Source organism: Dipteris shenzhenensis, chromosome 17 (assembly GCF_047967505.1).
Source record: "Dipteris shenzhenensis isolate YYH24624 ecotype China chromosome 17, Dip_SZ_1.0, whole genome shotgun sequence".
Lineage (NCBI taxonomy): Eukaryota > Viridiplantae > Streptophyta > Polypodiopsida > Gleicheniales > Dipteridaceae > Dipteris > Dipteris shenzhenensis.
This window is the reverse complement of record NC_141612.1, coordinates 25,607,188-25,622,325: the sequence shown is the minus strand read 5'-3', so window position 1 is coordinate 25,622,325 and position 15,138 is coordinate 25,607,188. Positions and strand designations below refer to the sequence as shown.

The window sequence follows — 15,138 nt, the reverse complement described above, 5'->3', positions numbered from 1 at the left end:
CCCTCGCAGATGCGCTAGGGCATCAAGCCTCGCCTCTGTCTCCATAGGTAATCTGCTCCAACGGCCAAAGGACCCTACTGGACCACTATCCCACTGTGCCCAACCAATGTGACTCCGCTGTTCGAGCATACGGCTTTCCTGATCTCTGATCTCTGAGTGCCACATAAGGGGTTGGCGCTCAAACTCCTCTCTGCATCTGGGCAGAGCACGGATGAGACCCCCTGCCAGTCTTTGCCATATCCTGTGAAGACTCCTCATCAGGGGGGAGCCCTTCCCCGTAAGGGGGGCCTCTCAGAAGATCCATCGATGTGAAGGCTGCCAATGTCCCCCAGTGCGTGGGGTGTTCCTCATAAGCCCTCACTGTAAGAGGAGCTTCCAAGTCTCTGCACTTGGGGTGAGGCCACGAACCACCAACTTGCGCAGAAGGGCCCTGCTTTGCATCTCCTGATCAATGACACCCAAGCCTCCTAGTGCCTGTGGCATGATCACCGTCTGCCAAGCTACTTGGGCCCTAGTGTTCCTCGTGCCATCTGAACCTACCCAAAGGAAGTTCTGTACCAACCGTCGGAGCTGCCCAATGCAACCTCTGTGAAAGCACCAGCAGGAGGCGATATACCAAGCCGTGGCAAGAAGGACATGGTTTGCCACTAAGGTGTGACTTGCTAAGGAGAGTTTGGCCGAACTCCAATAGAGAAGCTTGCGCCGAAGACTCTCAAGGACCTGGGCAATCTGCTACTCTGCTGTAATGTCAATACCCACCTGGCATTCGAGGTATCTCACTGTCTGGCCCCGCGGTATCCATCTGAAGCCAAAGTCACTCCTCCACTCACGGATCTCCTGTGTCTCCTCAAAGCCTGTGAAGAAACCTATAGATTTCGTCTAGTTGATCCGTGTCGTCGAGCCCTCACAATAAATAACCAGGGCGCCCCTGACTCTCTCCAGACTTGCTCTGGTGCCCTCAACATACAGTAGCTCCTCCTCCTGTCTCATTGGGAGGTTCAACCCTGTGAGACCCCCCACCTGTGATCTCAAATAGTAGCCCAAAGCCTCCGCCACAAACAGGAAGAGGAAGGGAGCGAGTGGGCAGCCTTGGTGGACTGAGCGAGAGAGAGGGAAGGCCTCGCGTGTGTCCCCCGATAAGCATTTGGCTAGAGCTCCCTGCATATAGTGCTAAAACTCCTCTAATCCATCTGTTTGAGAAACCTAATCTCATAGTGCCCTATAAGAAAGACCACTCCACCCTGTCGTAGGCCTTCTCAAAGTCCAAGAGAAGGACGGCCAACGGCTGTGACTCCTCCTTGGACCAATCCACTACCTCCCAGAACGTGAAGATGTTGTCCAGGACGCTACACTCCTGGACAAACCCAGTCTGTGTGTCATGGATGATGTCGGTAAGATGGGGCCGTAACCGCAAACTCAAGACCTTGGCGAGGATCTTGTATGCAGTATCAAGCAGAGTGATTGGCCTCCACTGTCAGATGTCTGACCTATCTCCCCCTTTCACGATCAAACAAATCCACCCCCTACTCAAAGATTGAGGGAGAAGGCCTGTGTTTAAAATCTCCTGGCAAGCTAGATGGAAAGGGGTGGAAATAATCTCCCAGAAGTTCCAGAAGAAGGCCGGAGTCAAGCCATCCTCACCCGGACACTTCTGGGTCGGGAGAGCCTTGAGGGCTTCCTAGAGCTCCTCATCTGTGAAAGACTCCTCAAGTCTGCTGTAGGTCCTGCGAGACTACTGGCAGAACGTGATCCCAAACTAGCTCTCGGGCCACAAGACCAGTTGGGGTCATCCTCTCCGTCTGAAAGAGCTGGCTGTCAAAACCGGTGGTCATGCCAAGAATGTCCTGTGGGTCAGTGTGCATGATGTCCTGCGAGTCTCGGAGATGTTGTAGCTGTGTGTTTGCCGCCGGGGTCCAGTGGTCTGAAAGAACTGCTTCGTCATCATGTCCCCCTGTTGCACCCATCGGGCCCAGGAGGAATGATAGGAGAACTCAGCCCGCCGCACATCCGTGTCCTGGAGCTCGAGACGAGCGCTCTCGAATCTGTCACTAAGCCACTGAGACACTGGGTCCTGCTTCCTGAGCCTCTCGATGGAGGCGAGGTCTCTCCCAAAGCCCGCTGAAGGGTACTCCTCCGCCTAAGGGCGTGAGCCTGCAGCTCCTCACTGCTCCTTTGAATCACATTGGCCACTCACGCAACCCAACCCTCACACGGTGCCATCTCTGACTGCTCCCAAATCGTTGCCATGACCTGCTAAATCTCCTCGTCCTGCAGGAGGTCCTCTAGAATGCGGACCCCCTTTTGGGGGAGACCTCGGCGGGGCTGATCCAAGTGAAGTACCACTGGAGAGTGGTCTGACATCGTGGTACTTGCTAGAATCCCGGTAGATCTGCCTCTGTGTAATGCCCAGTCTCCAACATAGAAACGGTCTAGTCTCTTTAGCAATCCATTGTGTCTCCTCTGTCCAAAGAAGAAGAGAAGGCTGCTAGGTGTCCTGCTGAAATCTGGCTCTCTCCACGGGTCTCTGCCACTGATCATGAAAATGAACTGCTCCTAGGTGCTACGCTCTGTGGCTGGCATCTCAGAAAAAGAGGCTCCGCCCTGCTTGTCTTCCCCAAACTTCAGGTTGTTGAAGTCCCCTCCAATAATCCAAGAGTCTACATCCGGAAGACACTCTGACGGCCTCCTCCAAAAGGCCGGGCGGTGCTGTCTACACGCTGGGGCATACACGTTCAGGATCCCGATCCTGGACTCTCCCATCCAAACTCGCATCCGAACTGCCTGTCTTGGAATGAGCTCGCCTTGATCGTAGACCTGTGGGGCCAAAGTCTGTGAGACTGAGATGAAGACTCCTCCACTCCATCCTACCGTAGGGGACCACTCCTCTGGATCTCTCCCTGGGAGAAGGTGATGACGTTGTCTGATGTCTGAAGCTAAAAACATGTGCTCGTGAATCATAAGGATGTCCATAGCCTGCCCTACCACTGCCCTCTGCAACTCGTCGGAGTATGAGGTACTGCGTCTGGCTACGAACACGGTTGTGGAGCCCGTGTACGTTTCAACTCACTATGGTCCAGCTCATGAGGACGGGGGAGTCGAGAACAAGGCTCTCCTGTGAGTGGGTGCCTATCCCAAAAAGACTGCTTTGTGTGATTTTGCCGGGGGTTTAGAGGGCGAGTAGTCAGTATCCATGCGACGCCGTACTAGTGTGGATACCGGCTCAATACTGATTTTTCGTGCCTACTTCATCATGAGGAAGGCTTCCACTCCGAACAACTCCGCACAGTTCTGGAGGGGCCAGAAGTGTGCCTGCTCCACCTTTGCCTCCAGCGGCAATCTGATAACTCTTGTCGCCAAACCACACACTGGCTCCTCGCGCGTGAAGCTCAACTGAAAGTTCACCTCTGCACCATGGACGTACCAGAGGTCTGTCCATGTGGCCCCATCCACTCATCCATCATGAGTATAATCTAATTTCCCAAGATAGCATCGAACACCTTTGGGAACCATTTCTCCAACCCTGTGGAGGCAAACGGAAATCTCCAAACGCGGCGTGTCGGAGATCCCATTGCACTAATCAAACCCCACTTTCGGGGCTGAAGGACCATGAGCGTTACCTCCAATGGTAGAGGATGAGAGTCTGGAATCTCCAGATAGTTCCAGGGTCCTAACCTCCAGAAGTCCCGCGGTAAGGAACGCCCAGGCTGGAGGTTGGGAGCCGCTGACTGGGAAGACGAGCCTCATCCCTCAGGATCCCTCACTGAACAGACCTGCTGCTGCGATGAGGAAGCAGAAGGGGGCGTCATCGTTCCCTTGCGAGCTGGTAGGGATGTTGAAGCGAAAGAACCTACTGCTGAAGTGGAGAGGGAGGCAACAGGAGAGGGAGCGGTAGGGGTGCGGGGGATAGAGGGAGGGGGGCGAGTGGTGAGGGTGACTATAGGAGGGGGGGTTGAAGGGGGGGGGGGGGGGAACCGTGGAGGGGGAGGGGGAAGTGAGGAGGAAGAGGGGGAAGGGTCTAGGGAAGGAGGGGGAGGAGGAGGGACAAGGACCACAGGGCCCCCCTGCTAATCCGGCTCGTCGGGCTCTAGATCGGCTCCTCCGCGGCCCCCATTGGGCTAGCGTCTGCGGCTTCCGCCATCGCCGCATCTGGAGCTCCTGGGGCTCGCTGCTGCTGCAAGGGTGGATTCGGAGGCCGAACCTCCGAAGTTGGAGGACCGTCTGGATGGGCGGTGGCCCCTGCTGCTGAAGGAGGTGGCTCCTGCTGTTCCTCCTTCGGGGCCTCTCGGTCAATTGTGTCCCTCTCTCTGCGATTGGTCCTCTACTTGAGGCGCTTGCGGGGCTGCTTGCTTGTTTTCTTTTTCTTTTTAACTTGGGTCCAGTCCCCTTCTGAGGGGGTAACCCAAGGGGTCTAAGAATCCTGTTGCTCCTGCCTGAGAGGCCGCTGAGCTCGGGCCTTGCTAACTCTGTCTACTATGCGGAAGGAGGGGGGGAGGCGTACGAGGGAGGCCACAGGGGCAATCTCTGGCAAGGTGACCCATCTGTCTACACCGAAGACATTGGCCTGGTAACCCAGAAATCTCCACCCTCTGGCGAAGTGTGCCCCCTTCAAGGGTCTCGAGAAGGATCAACTCCGGGCTCTCAACCACCAGTTTGATCCTAGGGACTCCATCATTTGCTGAAACTGAGGCAGCTGACTCGGGCGGGGACTCGAGCACTATGCCAAATGCCCGACCAATGGAAGGGAGGATGGCTTGACCGGGAAACGTGGAACATGGTGTGTCGTGTCCATGTCCTCCCCTGTGAACCCATGATACCAAGGAAAGAGGTAAACAAGATGCGGGCCGAGGAGGATGGGGCTTTGCTCCACAAGTGTTGAGGCAGTGTCAGGGGAGCTCAGCTAGATGAGGAAAACGCCTCATCCATAGATGGTGACCTCCTGGATGTGGTCTCCTTCTAATGCCAAGCTCGCCTGGATCCACTCTCGCACTTGTCTCCGTGTAGGCGTGAGGCCCACAAGTGCCTTGTCCTGGAGGGACTGAATTGCTAGCTGTACCTGTTGCTTGTCAGCTTGGGAAAGAAGAACCTTAACGGCCGTGGGATTCAAGGGTGCTGCCATAGAGCCCCTCTGGCCAGACCAAGGGTTACCACCGAGGTTTTCTTTCGCCTTAACAAGCGCAAATGCTCCCGTTGCAGGGAGGAAGAAGAGAAAGGGGAGAAAAACGTCAGAGGGGGAGGGGAGGAGGAGGGGGAGCGGGGAAGCGGAGAGGAGAGGCGGGGGGGCAGCGCGGGGAGACGAGGCGGGAGAGGCGGGGAGGGTAGGCGAGGGGAGACGGAAAAGGGGGGGCGGAGAGGTAGCGGCGGAGGTCGAGGGAGGAGGTGGCGAGGGGGAGCGAGGCAGAAGGGGCTGCGGGAAAGAGGAGATGGTGGGAGGGGGGCAGCGGGAGCAGCCAGGTGTAGGAGCTCCCAGCACAACTCCTAGGAGGCTCTCTTAAGAAAGTGAATGCCAACTTCTCTTACCTCTCTTTTTTATCACCTCCAATTATCAAGAATGGTCCCAAGAAAGAAACTCCTTCCAGAAAATAACTCTTTCCCATCTATTATTAGAAGTGTAGAAGTTAAGGAAGTAGATCTACGTCCATCTATCAACAAAATAATCCATCGAGCCCTAGATGGAATAATGATACCATGGTTAACCACAAGGGGGAGAAGGGTGGCTAAAAGACAAATATGGGTCCCTCCTATGTGCCAAGTGCAGCAAACCAGAAAGTATGATCTGAAAGTAGCTTATCTGAATTACTGCATCCCAAATATCCAGCTTATACCTGTAGATGAAAAGAATACAATGGGACTGCTTGAAACCCTAGGATGCATCTTGAATTAGTGGTGATGAGGAACATTACAAAGACCCTGAATATTTCAGCTAATGAAGAAGCTTAGGATGCTTCCCAGATCTAGTGAAGGAAGCGTCCATCCTCTCTATACCTCTGTTGGCATAAGTGAGGAGCAGGAAGTCCATTGGAGAGAGGATGATACCAATGCTGTCTCGGATCAAGTGGAGCCAATTCCTTCTCCAAATGAGTTGGGAGTATCATTTAAGAAGTATTGACAAAAGTGGGATGCATGAACTCACTAAGTCTCCGCAGTTAGCCAAAGGATTTACTCATTGCTCTGAATGAGATGAAAGGGAATTGGAGTCCTCAATATCCTAGCCTGAACTTGGGCAGTCAAACGAGAAACTGAGGCCTCAACTCCTATTGCACGGTTTGAAGATCTGACTATATGAGCAACGGCCCACCAGCTCCTTCATCTGGTGGAAGCACCTGCGGAGCTGAAGGAGAGAGAGTGATGAGGAGTCTAAGAATTAGAAACAGGAGGTGGGAAACAGAGGAGAGAGCAGAGAGGCAATGATAAAGGGCTACATGAAGGAAGTGATGGAGGGGGCAGAAACGGAGAGGCTAGCAGAAGGGGGGAGGAGTAGTGTACTATCATGTCAACTACATTCTCTAAGTACGTTAAATAGAATTCCACAGATTGAGGAGAATAAACGAGCCTCTTCATTGAAAGTTAAGCACAAGGCTCAAAGAAAGCACTAGGCTCCGTGCTTATTTGCTATTGCTGTGTGCCACATGTTTTTTGTTTCTTTCTCATCCACAATGTTAGCATGTGAACTTTTGCCTCATACATGCATGTTTACACTGTAGCAGTTAAGCTATGTCCTTTTTCTTTGAAGTTTTTAGTGATGGAGAAAATGCTAGAGCCCCCCTATGATAAGGTAGAATGTGTCGAACTTTTGTGCAGAGTTGATAACACATGTGGTCTTAGAATCTGAGTGAAAGTGTTAAGAAGTGTATGTTTGCTATATGATACGGTATGTGGTAGTACCCTAATGCAACCAAACCTGGGAATAAAAGTGTTGAAAAGGGGATTGCAGGACCCTTCGAGCTCGCTCCAGCTGCCCCTGAACCTGCAAAGCAGCAAGAAACCTTCCAAGAAAATCAAGAAACAGTGTTTTGACACCCTTAGGAGGATTCCCATTCAGCAAATACCTTCCACTGACGGCCCCGAGGCACCCATGTCTAGCTGCAAGCATATATATAAAATGTGAGAAGACAACAACATGGAAAACATGGAAGACGAGGAAAATAGAAGGAAAAAATAGAGAGAAAACAATACAAACAGCAAACACAATATGCCCAGTAAGTAAGTAAGAGCAAAGCAATTTATTACACTCAGAAAAGCAGAGATTTGCAGAATCATAATGCCTACAAGAGGATGTGTGGAAGACACATGGGGTAAACAAGCATTGGAAGCTGCCATAAATGCCTACACAACAGGAGGGCCACCCAAAGGTATTTCGGATGTCATTTCTCACCTTCATAAAATTTGTCTTGTGCTGGTTGAGAAGGTTGATAGTCTGGAAGCCACCAATGTGGCTTTACTCAATGAAAAAGCGCATGTAGACAGAGCATTGGCTGAAGTCAAGAAACATGGTGCACAGATGCAAGAGGATGGCAGAAGGAGAAGAGCAAGAAGGATGAGTGGGAGAAGGAGAGTTGCATGAGAATCAGAGAGGACCCGCCTTAAAGATCAAATGCAAGCTATGGGAACCGAACTACAACAGCTGAGAGATGCACGAGGAGATCCAGAAGGAGCATAACCTCGCCCACACCTCTGACTCTCTTGTCTCAGTGGTACAAGAGGCTGCCACGTGATCTTTCCCCATGACCCTATCTGCACATGTCCCAATCGGAAAGATGCCTAAAAACGACACAATGGATCTCACGACAACTGACACCTTGTGTTGCATCCAGTTTGTTTGCAGGCATCGTTTCCAATCCTTCAGTTATCTCCCACAAGGCATATAGAATGAGGTGACTCTGGATCTTGATCTTCCTATGATTGGATAGTTGGTCCCATCCAACATAACTGCCTTGCCATGTTGCACCATGAGGTTTAAGTGCAAAGCGAATTCCCACTGACGAGCACATTCACCTTTTGTCACACCTTCACTGAGCAAAAACTCACATTCCTTTTTCAGTTGTCAAGTCTATCTGAACTATATGGCTTGATCACCAAGGCATACACCTCCTAGTCGCCTTCTCTGGATTTCTAGTTCTCAGATCTTACTTTCTAAGCTCACCAACATAGCTCTGACACCATGTCAGAGAATCTAGGCTTGTACCCTAACACCTTGATACCAAGGTAGACCTTCCATGCAGCGCAAGAATGGAGACTGAATGGAAGAATCTGGAAGCACTGATGTAGATCCAACTTCATAAAATAAGTGTGCACAAGAATATACTCACAAATGCTCAGATCTAGAATGAGTGAAGGCAGTAATGAACAGCAAGATATGCCGAAGTATATTGCACCAAAATGTAGTACACCTCATATAAGTAAACAACTCCTGAGTAGGCCTACTGTTCATGTACCTCAGTAGTTTTCAGTTGTAGCAAGGACTATGCTTGCTGTAGCCATGGTCTTCCAAGCAATATGTGGCCGAGGCCAATCCAAGATAGTAAATTGTACTAAGGTCTACATCTATTGTCAAACTCTTCCCTTTGTATGCCCTGTGGCTGCGTTCTTCTTTGTTGAGCTTCCGTGGCTTTCACAAGTGCCTTTGCAAGCCCCCTAGGGGATCTTTATATAGATCTGGCAGGGTCTGCCCCCCGTTTTAGTTCTGGCCGAAAGGCCTACATCTCACAGATTAAACGGCCTTTAAAAGGGCTGACTTGACAGACTCAGGTCAACTGGCTTTGGGGCCTATAAAACCCCTGACCCCTATTTGCTGGGACCCTTGACTGGGCCTCCATGTCCCAGCCTCGGCCCCTATATGGCCAATGTTACTGGCCTTTACCCCCAGCCCATATAGGCACTTCCTCTGCCCATGTGTTAGTCTTGATGCTGCACCATGCTGCCCTACAGACAGCCATGTGATCTCCAATTTCTGCTGTCCATATTTCAGCCCAGGTGGGTAACCACTTACTTCTACCTAGATCTGTCTATGTGGCATCCATATTGGATGAACACACAACAGCCTTTCATGCCCTTCAATCCTAGGCAGGATTTCACTCCTCATTTGGGAGCTTACAGGCGGGACAATGAACCATTTACCCCAAAACAAAAGATAGCTCGCTGTCAGTTCCAATGATACTATACTTCTGACAAATTATTGATAAGGTTATTCATTAACCAGGAATGTGGGAGTGGCCTCCTATGCTTAATAATTTATGTCACAGTATTGCCTGACGGGTACAGATAGCTTCATTGGTATAAACACTCTCTATCATTGCTAGTAGTTTGATGCAGGCTATCATCTCAGAGATAGAAGCATTCTCAATGAGGCAAGGCTCAAAAGTCATCGTCTATACAAGGATTCCAAGACACTTAAAGGCGAAGTGCCTAAATTGTTAATGAAAGTGAAGTGAATGTGGTCATGTAGCACCACTTTATAGAGTCAGGTGTGTTTTTTAAAGAAAACTTTTAGTATACTGTAGGTCAAAGAATGCAGACATTTAGTGAAAGCCTTTGTCACGGCTTCAGGCTTCACCTCCGGAGTGCTGATAGAAATCAGTCTGAAGACCTTTGTATAAATGGATGCTCAAGTATGTGGGGATGTGTGGATATGCATGTGTGAGAGCATATGTTTATCCTATGGTCTCACGCGCCATTGGACGCTGGTGACGGGGATGTCAAGTAGCTAGTCCCTGCTATGCTGATGGGGTTTATTGTTTTTCAACCTTGTGAGTGATTGTCACAGATTGAAACTGCACTAAGTGTTTTGTTTTCAGAGGATGAGTTCGGGCATGTTCCCGAATTCATCTAGACATACGTAGTAGTAGTCATGAATGGGATGGATTTTTAAGGATTAAAACATTGTTTTCAGGTTGGGGTTATGTGTATCAGTTTTCCAAGTAGGCACCAAAGGCAGGCTTGCATCCTTTGAGTTTGAACTTTGTTGCATTTTTTCTGGGCTAGCTTTTCAAAATAATGTTGGTAAACTGAAAAGAAAGAGTAGAGTGGACACAAACTCAGAATACTTGCATTATGGAATGAAGAAGAGTGAGGTCCTTAAGTAGGCACCTCATACATGCTCACTGACATCACTGATGACTTCAGAGCTCCACAATCATCTCCTCAATCTGCTCCTAGATTCTCTCAATCATCCTATGTGGCTCTCCACCACCTAACTGTGTCTCTAGCACTCACACATAGAAACCAAGGTGTGCCTGAGGCATACACCTTGAGATATCCCAACAAACCCCCCCTCAAGGGAATGCCTCAGGCTATGTCAAGGATACATCTAGTCTCATAGTTTCTCATGCCATCTCATGGTGGTCAAGGATAAATCTATGGCTAGGTTCTCATGCTAGCAAGGGTTCCCTTGGGTGTAAGGTAAACAAAAGGAATACAAAAAGACCTTCCAATGGTTATCTCCCCTGCATGTACATGCACACAATGTCTGCAGGAGGTACCATGGAGCAAAACATACACATGGCCTACATCATAAGGTGACCAGAGGTGTTTACAAAACACACAAAAACACAATAGTTTATTTCATTCATTTTGGAGGACTATCCAGGCTGAGTACCTTGACATAAAAGGAGAGATCTGGAGCATACATAGTGATGATTTAAAATGCATAATCTTCAAAGGATGCCTCATCTTGTGGAGGCTCATCAACTGAAAGTAGATTTGCATTTTCTGTCTTTGCTTTGGCTTTGCAAAACTTCTCATTATGGTTGTTCTTGCCACAGTGCTTGCATGGATTGATTTTGAAGCAGTCCTTTGAAAGGTGATTTGTCTTTCCACAGTGATTGCAAGGGGTATACTTGCCCTTCTGGACTTTTACAGCATAAACAGTGTCATTGCCTTTCCTGAGCTCCATATGCCTTTCTTCTTCTTGGAGAGCAGAGATAATACCTTCAAGATTAGGATTAGGAAGATTTTTCAAAGTGGTAACTATGTGATCATAATCTTCAGGCATACTCTTAAGTAACACTGCCATAGCATCATCTGGAGTAATAGGAGAATTGATAGAAGCTAATTGAGTCATAAGACTCCGCATATAGTTGACATGAGCTGCCAAAGTAGTACCACTAGCCATCTTCAATTCAAAGAAAGAGATTTTAAGTGATAATTTAGAGATGTGAGAGCTAGCACCAAAAATCATGTCAAGCTTCTGCCAAGCTTCTGAAGGAGACTCTAAATTAGAGATGTGGTGAATATAATCATCTCCTAAAGCAAGAGCAATGATACCATATGCTTTCTCCTCTCTAGCGGGATCCCTTGCCGGGCGTGTCGGAGTTGAGGATTCTCCAGCATTGGAGGCTGTAGAAGAAGCGGTTGGAGTCGGTTTGACAAGTCCCCAGAGGTTCTCCCTCATCAATGCAAATTTCACCTTCATCTGCCATGTGTGGAACCCCTTTCCATTGAACTTCTCTAGATTCAATAGGGTAGCCATGAGAGGGTCTAACCCAGATATTGGGCAGTGTCTTTCTCTCTTACAAGGCAAAAAATAACTGAAAGGCTTCCAAAATATAAGCACTTGATGTAGCAAAGACTAGTGACCAATATTCAATCAATGATGCTTCTTTTTACATGCTTCATAGAAGTGGCTAAAATGAATACTTTCCAATCAAAACCAGGTCTAGCAATTCAAAACAAAACTGAAGCCACACTTGTACTGATGTTATTGAAAGTTTCAAAAAAACCAGAAATGCTAGACTAGCATCTTATGTAGCATCACTTTCACAACCTTGTCAAAAGTGTCAAAAAACAGAGGCCTGAACTTGGAGGGCTTGTAGCTCACTCTCCAAAGCAAAGAAAAAGGGGCTTTTTGAAGCAAAAGAAAGCTCACATAAAGGTGAACTTCTAGTACAGAGGTCTGAGAAGAATTCGCGCGACGTTGCTGGCTGGAGCGTCTTAAAAAACGACTGGTTTTTCTCTGTTTCTACCTTGAATATGCAGCCATTGCTGCTTAGATTTCAGCATAGGATAGCTCTAGGTATGGACTACCTCCCCCTGAAAGGAATTAGAGAAGTATGGAGTATGCTGAGAGAAAACGTAGGAGCAAAGGTCGACGAACTGCGTGTAATGGCAACGAAACGAGCGCGAGTTTTGTCAATTCCTTTCAGCCAGGGGTTCGCCCCTTTGAGGTGGATCTTGAGCGGGAAGGGCGTGGAAAATGGTTGAGAACCGGAGGAGAACAGGCTTAAGCAAACTTTGGGAAGAAGAGGAAGAGATGGTGAAGAAGAAGATGAAGAAGAAGAAGATGATGTGGCAGAAATGGGCTCAAGGGGGATCAAAGGGCTCTGATACCATGTTGGTAAACTGAAAAGAAAGAGTAGAGTGGACACAAACTCAGAATACTTGCATTATGGAATGAAGAAGAGTGAGGTCCTTAAGTAGGCACCTCATACATGCTCACTGACATCACTGATGACTTCAGAGCTCAACAATCATCTCCTCAATCTGCTCCTAGATTCTCTCAATCATCCTATGTGGCTCTCCACCACCTAACTGTGCTTATGGGCACCTAACTGTGCCTCTAGCACTCACACATAGAAACCAAGGTGTGCCTGAGGCATACACCTTGAGATATCCCAACAAATAATTGGTCCATCCTTTTAGAAAAATGTCGTTTGAACACAAATCACAATTCATGTTACAATTTATTTTCTGGAAGGGCAAGGCATACAGGAACCTGTGTAGGCTTCTACTTATCTTTCAGCTTTTTCACCATCATACCTTTTCTTGGAGACATGCATGCTTCAATTACTCTTCGTGGATGCTCTTTGCATCTCCTAAATGAAGAATTCTGTCGCAAAGGTTATTGAATGAATATACTGCATCCTAATGATTGTGAAAGTTTTCTATTTGAAGGTTCATTTTCCACCCTTGCATGATGGTATTCCTCATCAGTAAACAGGAAGGAGTTATTTCAAGGCTTGGAATTTTACTGTAAGCACATAGCTAGCTTAGAAGCTGCTGCATGAAAAATATGCAAGTTCAAATGCACAATAGTGTGTGCAATTACAATGTATGCAGTGTGAAATGCATATGTTTAGCCACAAAGCTATTGCATATGTTTGGAATTTTACTTAACCACATAGCTAGCTTAGAAGCTTTTTGCATGAAAAATGTGCAAGTTCAAATGCACATTAGTGTGTGCAATTATAGTTGTGTACAGTGTCAAATGCATATGTTAAGTAATTCACATGCATATGTTCAGTAAGCCCAAATATTGATGATTGAGAAGCATTGCTCCTGCAAAACGTTTAGCTCTAGGGAGAGTTTCAAACTACTAGGGAAAAGCTGCATATACTGTATATTGTTTCTTGGATTTGCTTCCCAAAAGCTGATGATGCTATGAGCAATGCTTTTGAGAGTGGTTTTTTTGAAGAATTGTAAACTTTACTGCTTCTAGCTTCACTGCTATTGGCCTATTGAAAAGTGTTCATCTTTGTAGTTACTTTTTTCTAATCAAGGGATTTCCTTGTCTTCATGGTAGATTATTGATAGGCGATATGGACGCACCCACCTTGCTATATATGGTCCTGAGTGGGCTTTAAAGGTGTGAATACAAAGGAGTCGATGGAACAAGCAGTGTAGATTTCTTGCATCATGGACAAGTAATGGGCACTGAGTAGAAAGGTGATTTTTCGATTGGAACTTAACGTTTCGAAAATTGTGGAAAATGGATATAAGACGAGTCAGATGTGGATAGCGATGGTATTTTCTTTCTCTTTTGGATGGGCCCTTGCAGGCTAGGTATGTGAAAGCTTTTAAGAATTCGATTTTCTGACATTCTATTGTATGTGCATGCTGAAATGGATTCCGCTTTATTGAGGCACAATACAGCTACATGTTTTTTCTGATGTTTGATTCTAATTGTGGATCCCTGATCGTGAGAATAAGAAGGATACAAAGTTTGGTGTATTTTGTGCTTCAATGCTAAAGCCCCATCTTTTTTTTTAATTTTCAAATTGAACCAACATTTTCTAGGTTAAACATGCATCATAAAGGTGGTGCAATGCAACAAGCCCGAAGAAAGTCCAAGACAGATTTTCAAAACTATCAATTGTGGGGGATGATAACGTCTTGGCATTTTCTCACGAAAAGGTTTTGGCGAGAGTTCAGATTTGATGGCTTTGAATAAGTGCATGTAGGATGAGCGTGTGTGGCTTCCTTTTCCTTGAAAAGGGATGCCTAAAGGCAGCTCATGAAATTGAAGTGAGCAGCTGTATTTACGTATACGATCTTGGTGTGAATCCCAAACGATGCTCATTTCTTTCGGTTACATGATGTTTTTAGTTTGTACTATGGGAATGTAGATGTTCTCTTCAAGTGTATAATCGGTGCTGGAGATTCTTATGCTTCTAGAATCTGTAACATTTTCACTTCTCAAAGCCTTTGTATTTTCACTCAACGGTCCACAGTGTGAATTTTGTAGGAGTATTGATCTATTGTGGCCTGTGCATTGTTTTTCCTTTCATCTTGCTATGAATGTTTTAGTATTAACCATCTTGCATATACAAGGGAATCACAACACAATTATCTCCATTCAAGTGGTGCATTTTTTTTTTTTGGTGACATGCTTGAATCAAATCTTGAAAATTGTGGACGTAAAATATCCTTAAGTGAACTCTTTTCGGTTGGAGAGAAAATTTTACTGCCACACGTGTCCTGCGCAAATAGAATCATTAGCATCTTGGCTTCTTGACAAGTACTCTTGTTGTAATTCTAGTTTAGTTTGGATTGTGAATATATTACTCATTTTGAGGCCATCAAACACCTCCAAAAGCTCGTACAATTCACGGTTGTTTTGTAGCACTACCACGATTTCTTGACTTATAACACCCAAATAAAGATTGATCACAAGACAATTATACATGATAGTAATGGCTAGTTGAGATTTTCTTAAAATTTATTTGCACTTCAAACAAGGTCTAATCTTTGTTAAGTGTTTGTAGGCTTCCACTCTTAGATTGGGCCTTAGTAAGTTGTTTGGAATCAAAATCTATGCTATGTTAATAGGAAGTTCACATCATTTTGAAGGAAGGATGTCTAATTATAGATCACATGAAGTTATTTTTGTGTAATAGGTTATCCACATCCCAGTGTCTATGTTGACCT

At 46.9% G+C, this 15,138-nt stretch overlaps 1 protein-coding gene across 3 annotated transcripts in view; it reads left to right on the top strand.

Annotated features, from left to right (window-relative positions):
• Positions 1 to 14,432, top strand: part of LOC147891901 (methyltransferase) — a 111,277-nt gene extending 96,845 nt beyond the window's left edge. For all 3 annotated transcript variants that reach the window (XM_087388428.1, XM_087388427.1, XM_087388426.1), the window contains 2 exons: positions 13,514 to 13,656; positions 14,008 to 14,432. In XM_087388428.1, coding sequence (XP_087244554.1) covers positions 13,514 to 13,582 — 69 coding nt within the window. In that variant the 3' untranslated portion in view covers positions 13,583 to 13,656; positions 14,008 to 14,432. The remainder of the gene's footprint in view (positions 1 to 13,513; positions 13,657 to 14,007) is intronic.
• The last annotated feature ends 706 nt before the right edge of the window (positions 14,433 to 15,138 follow it).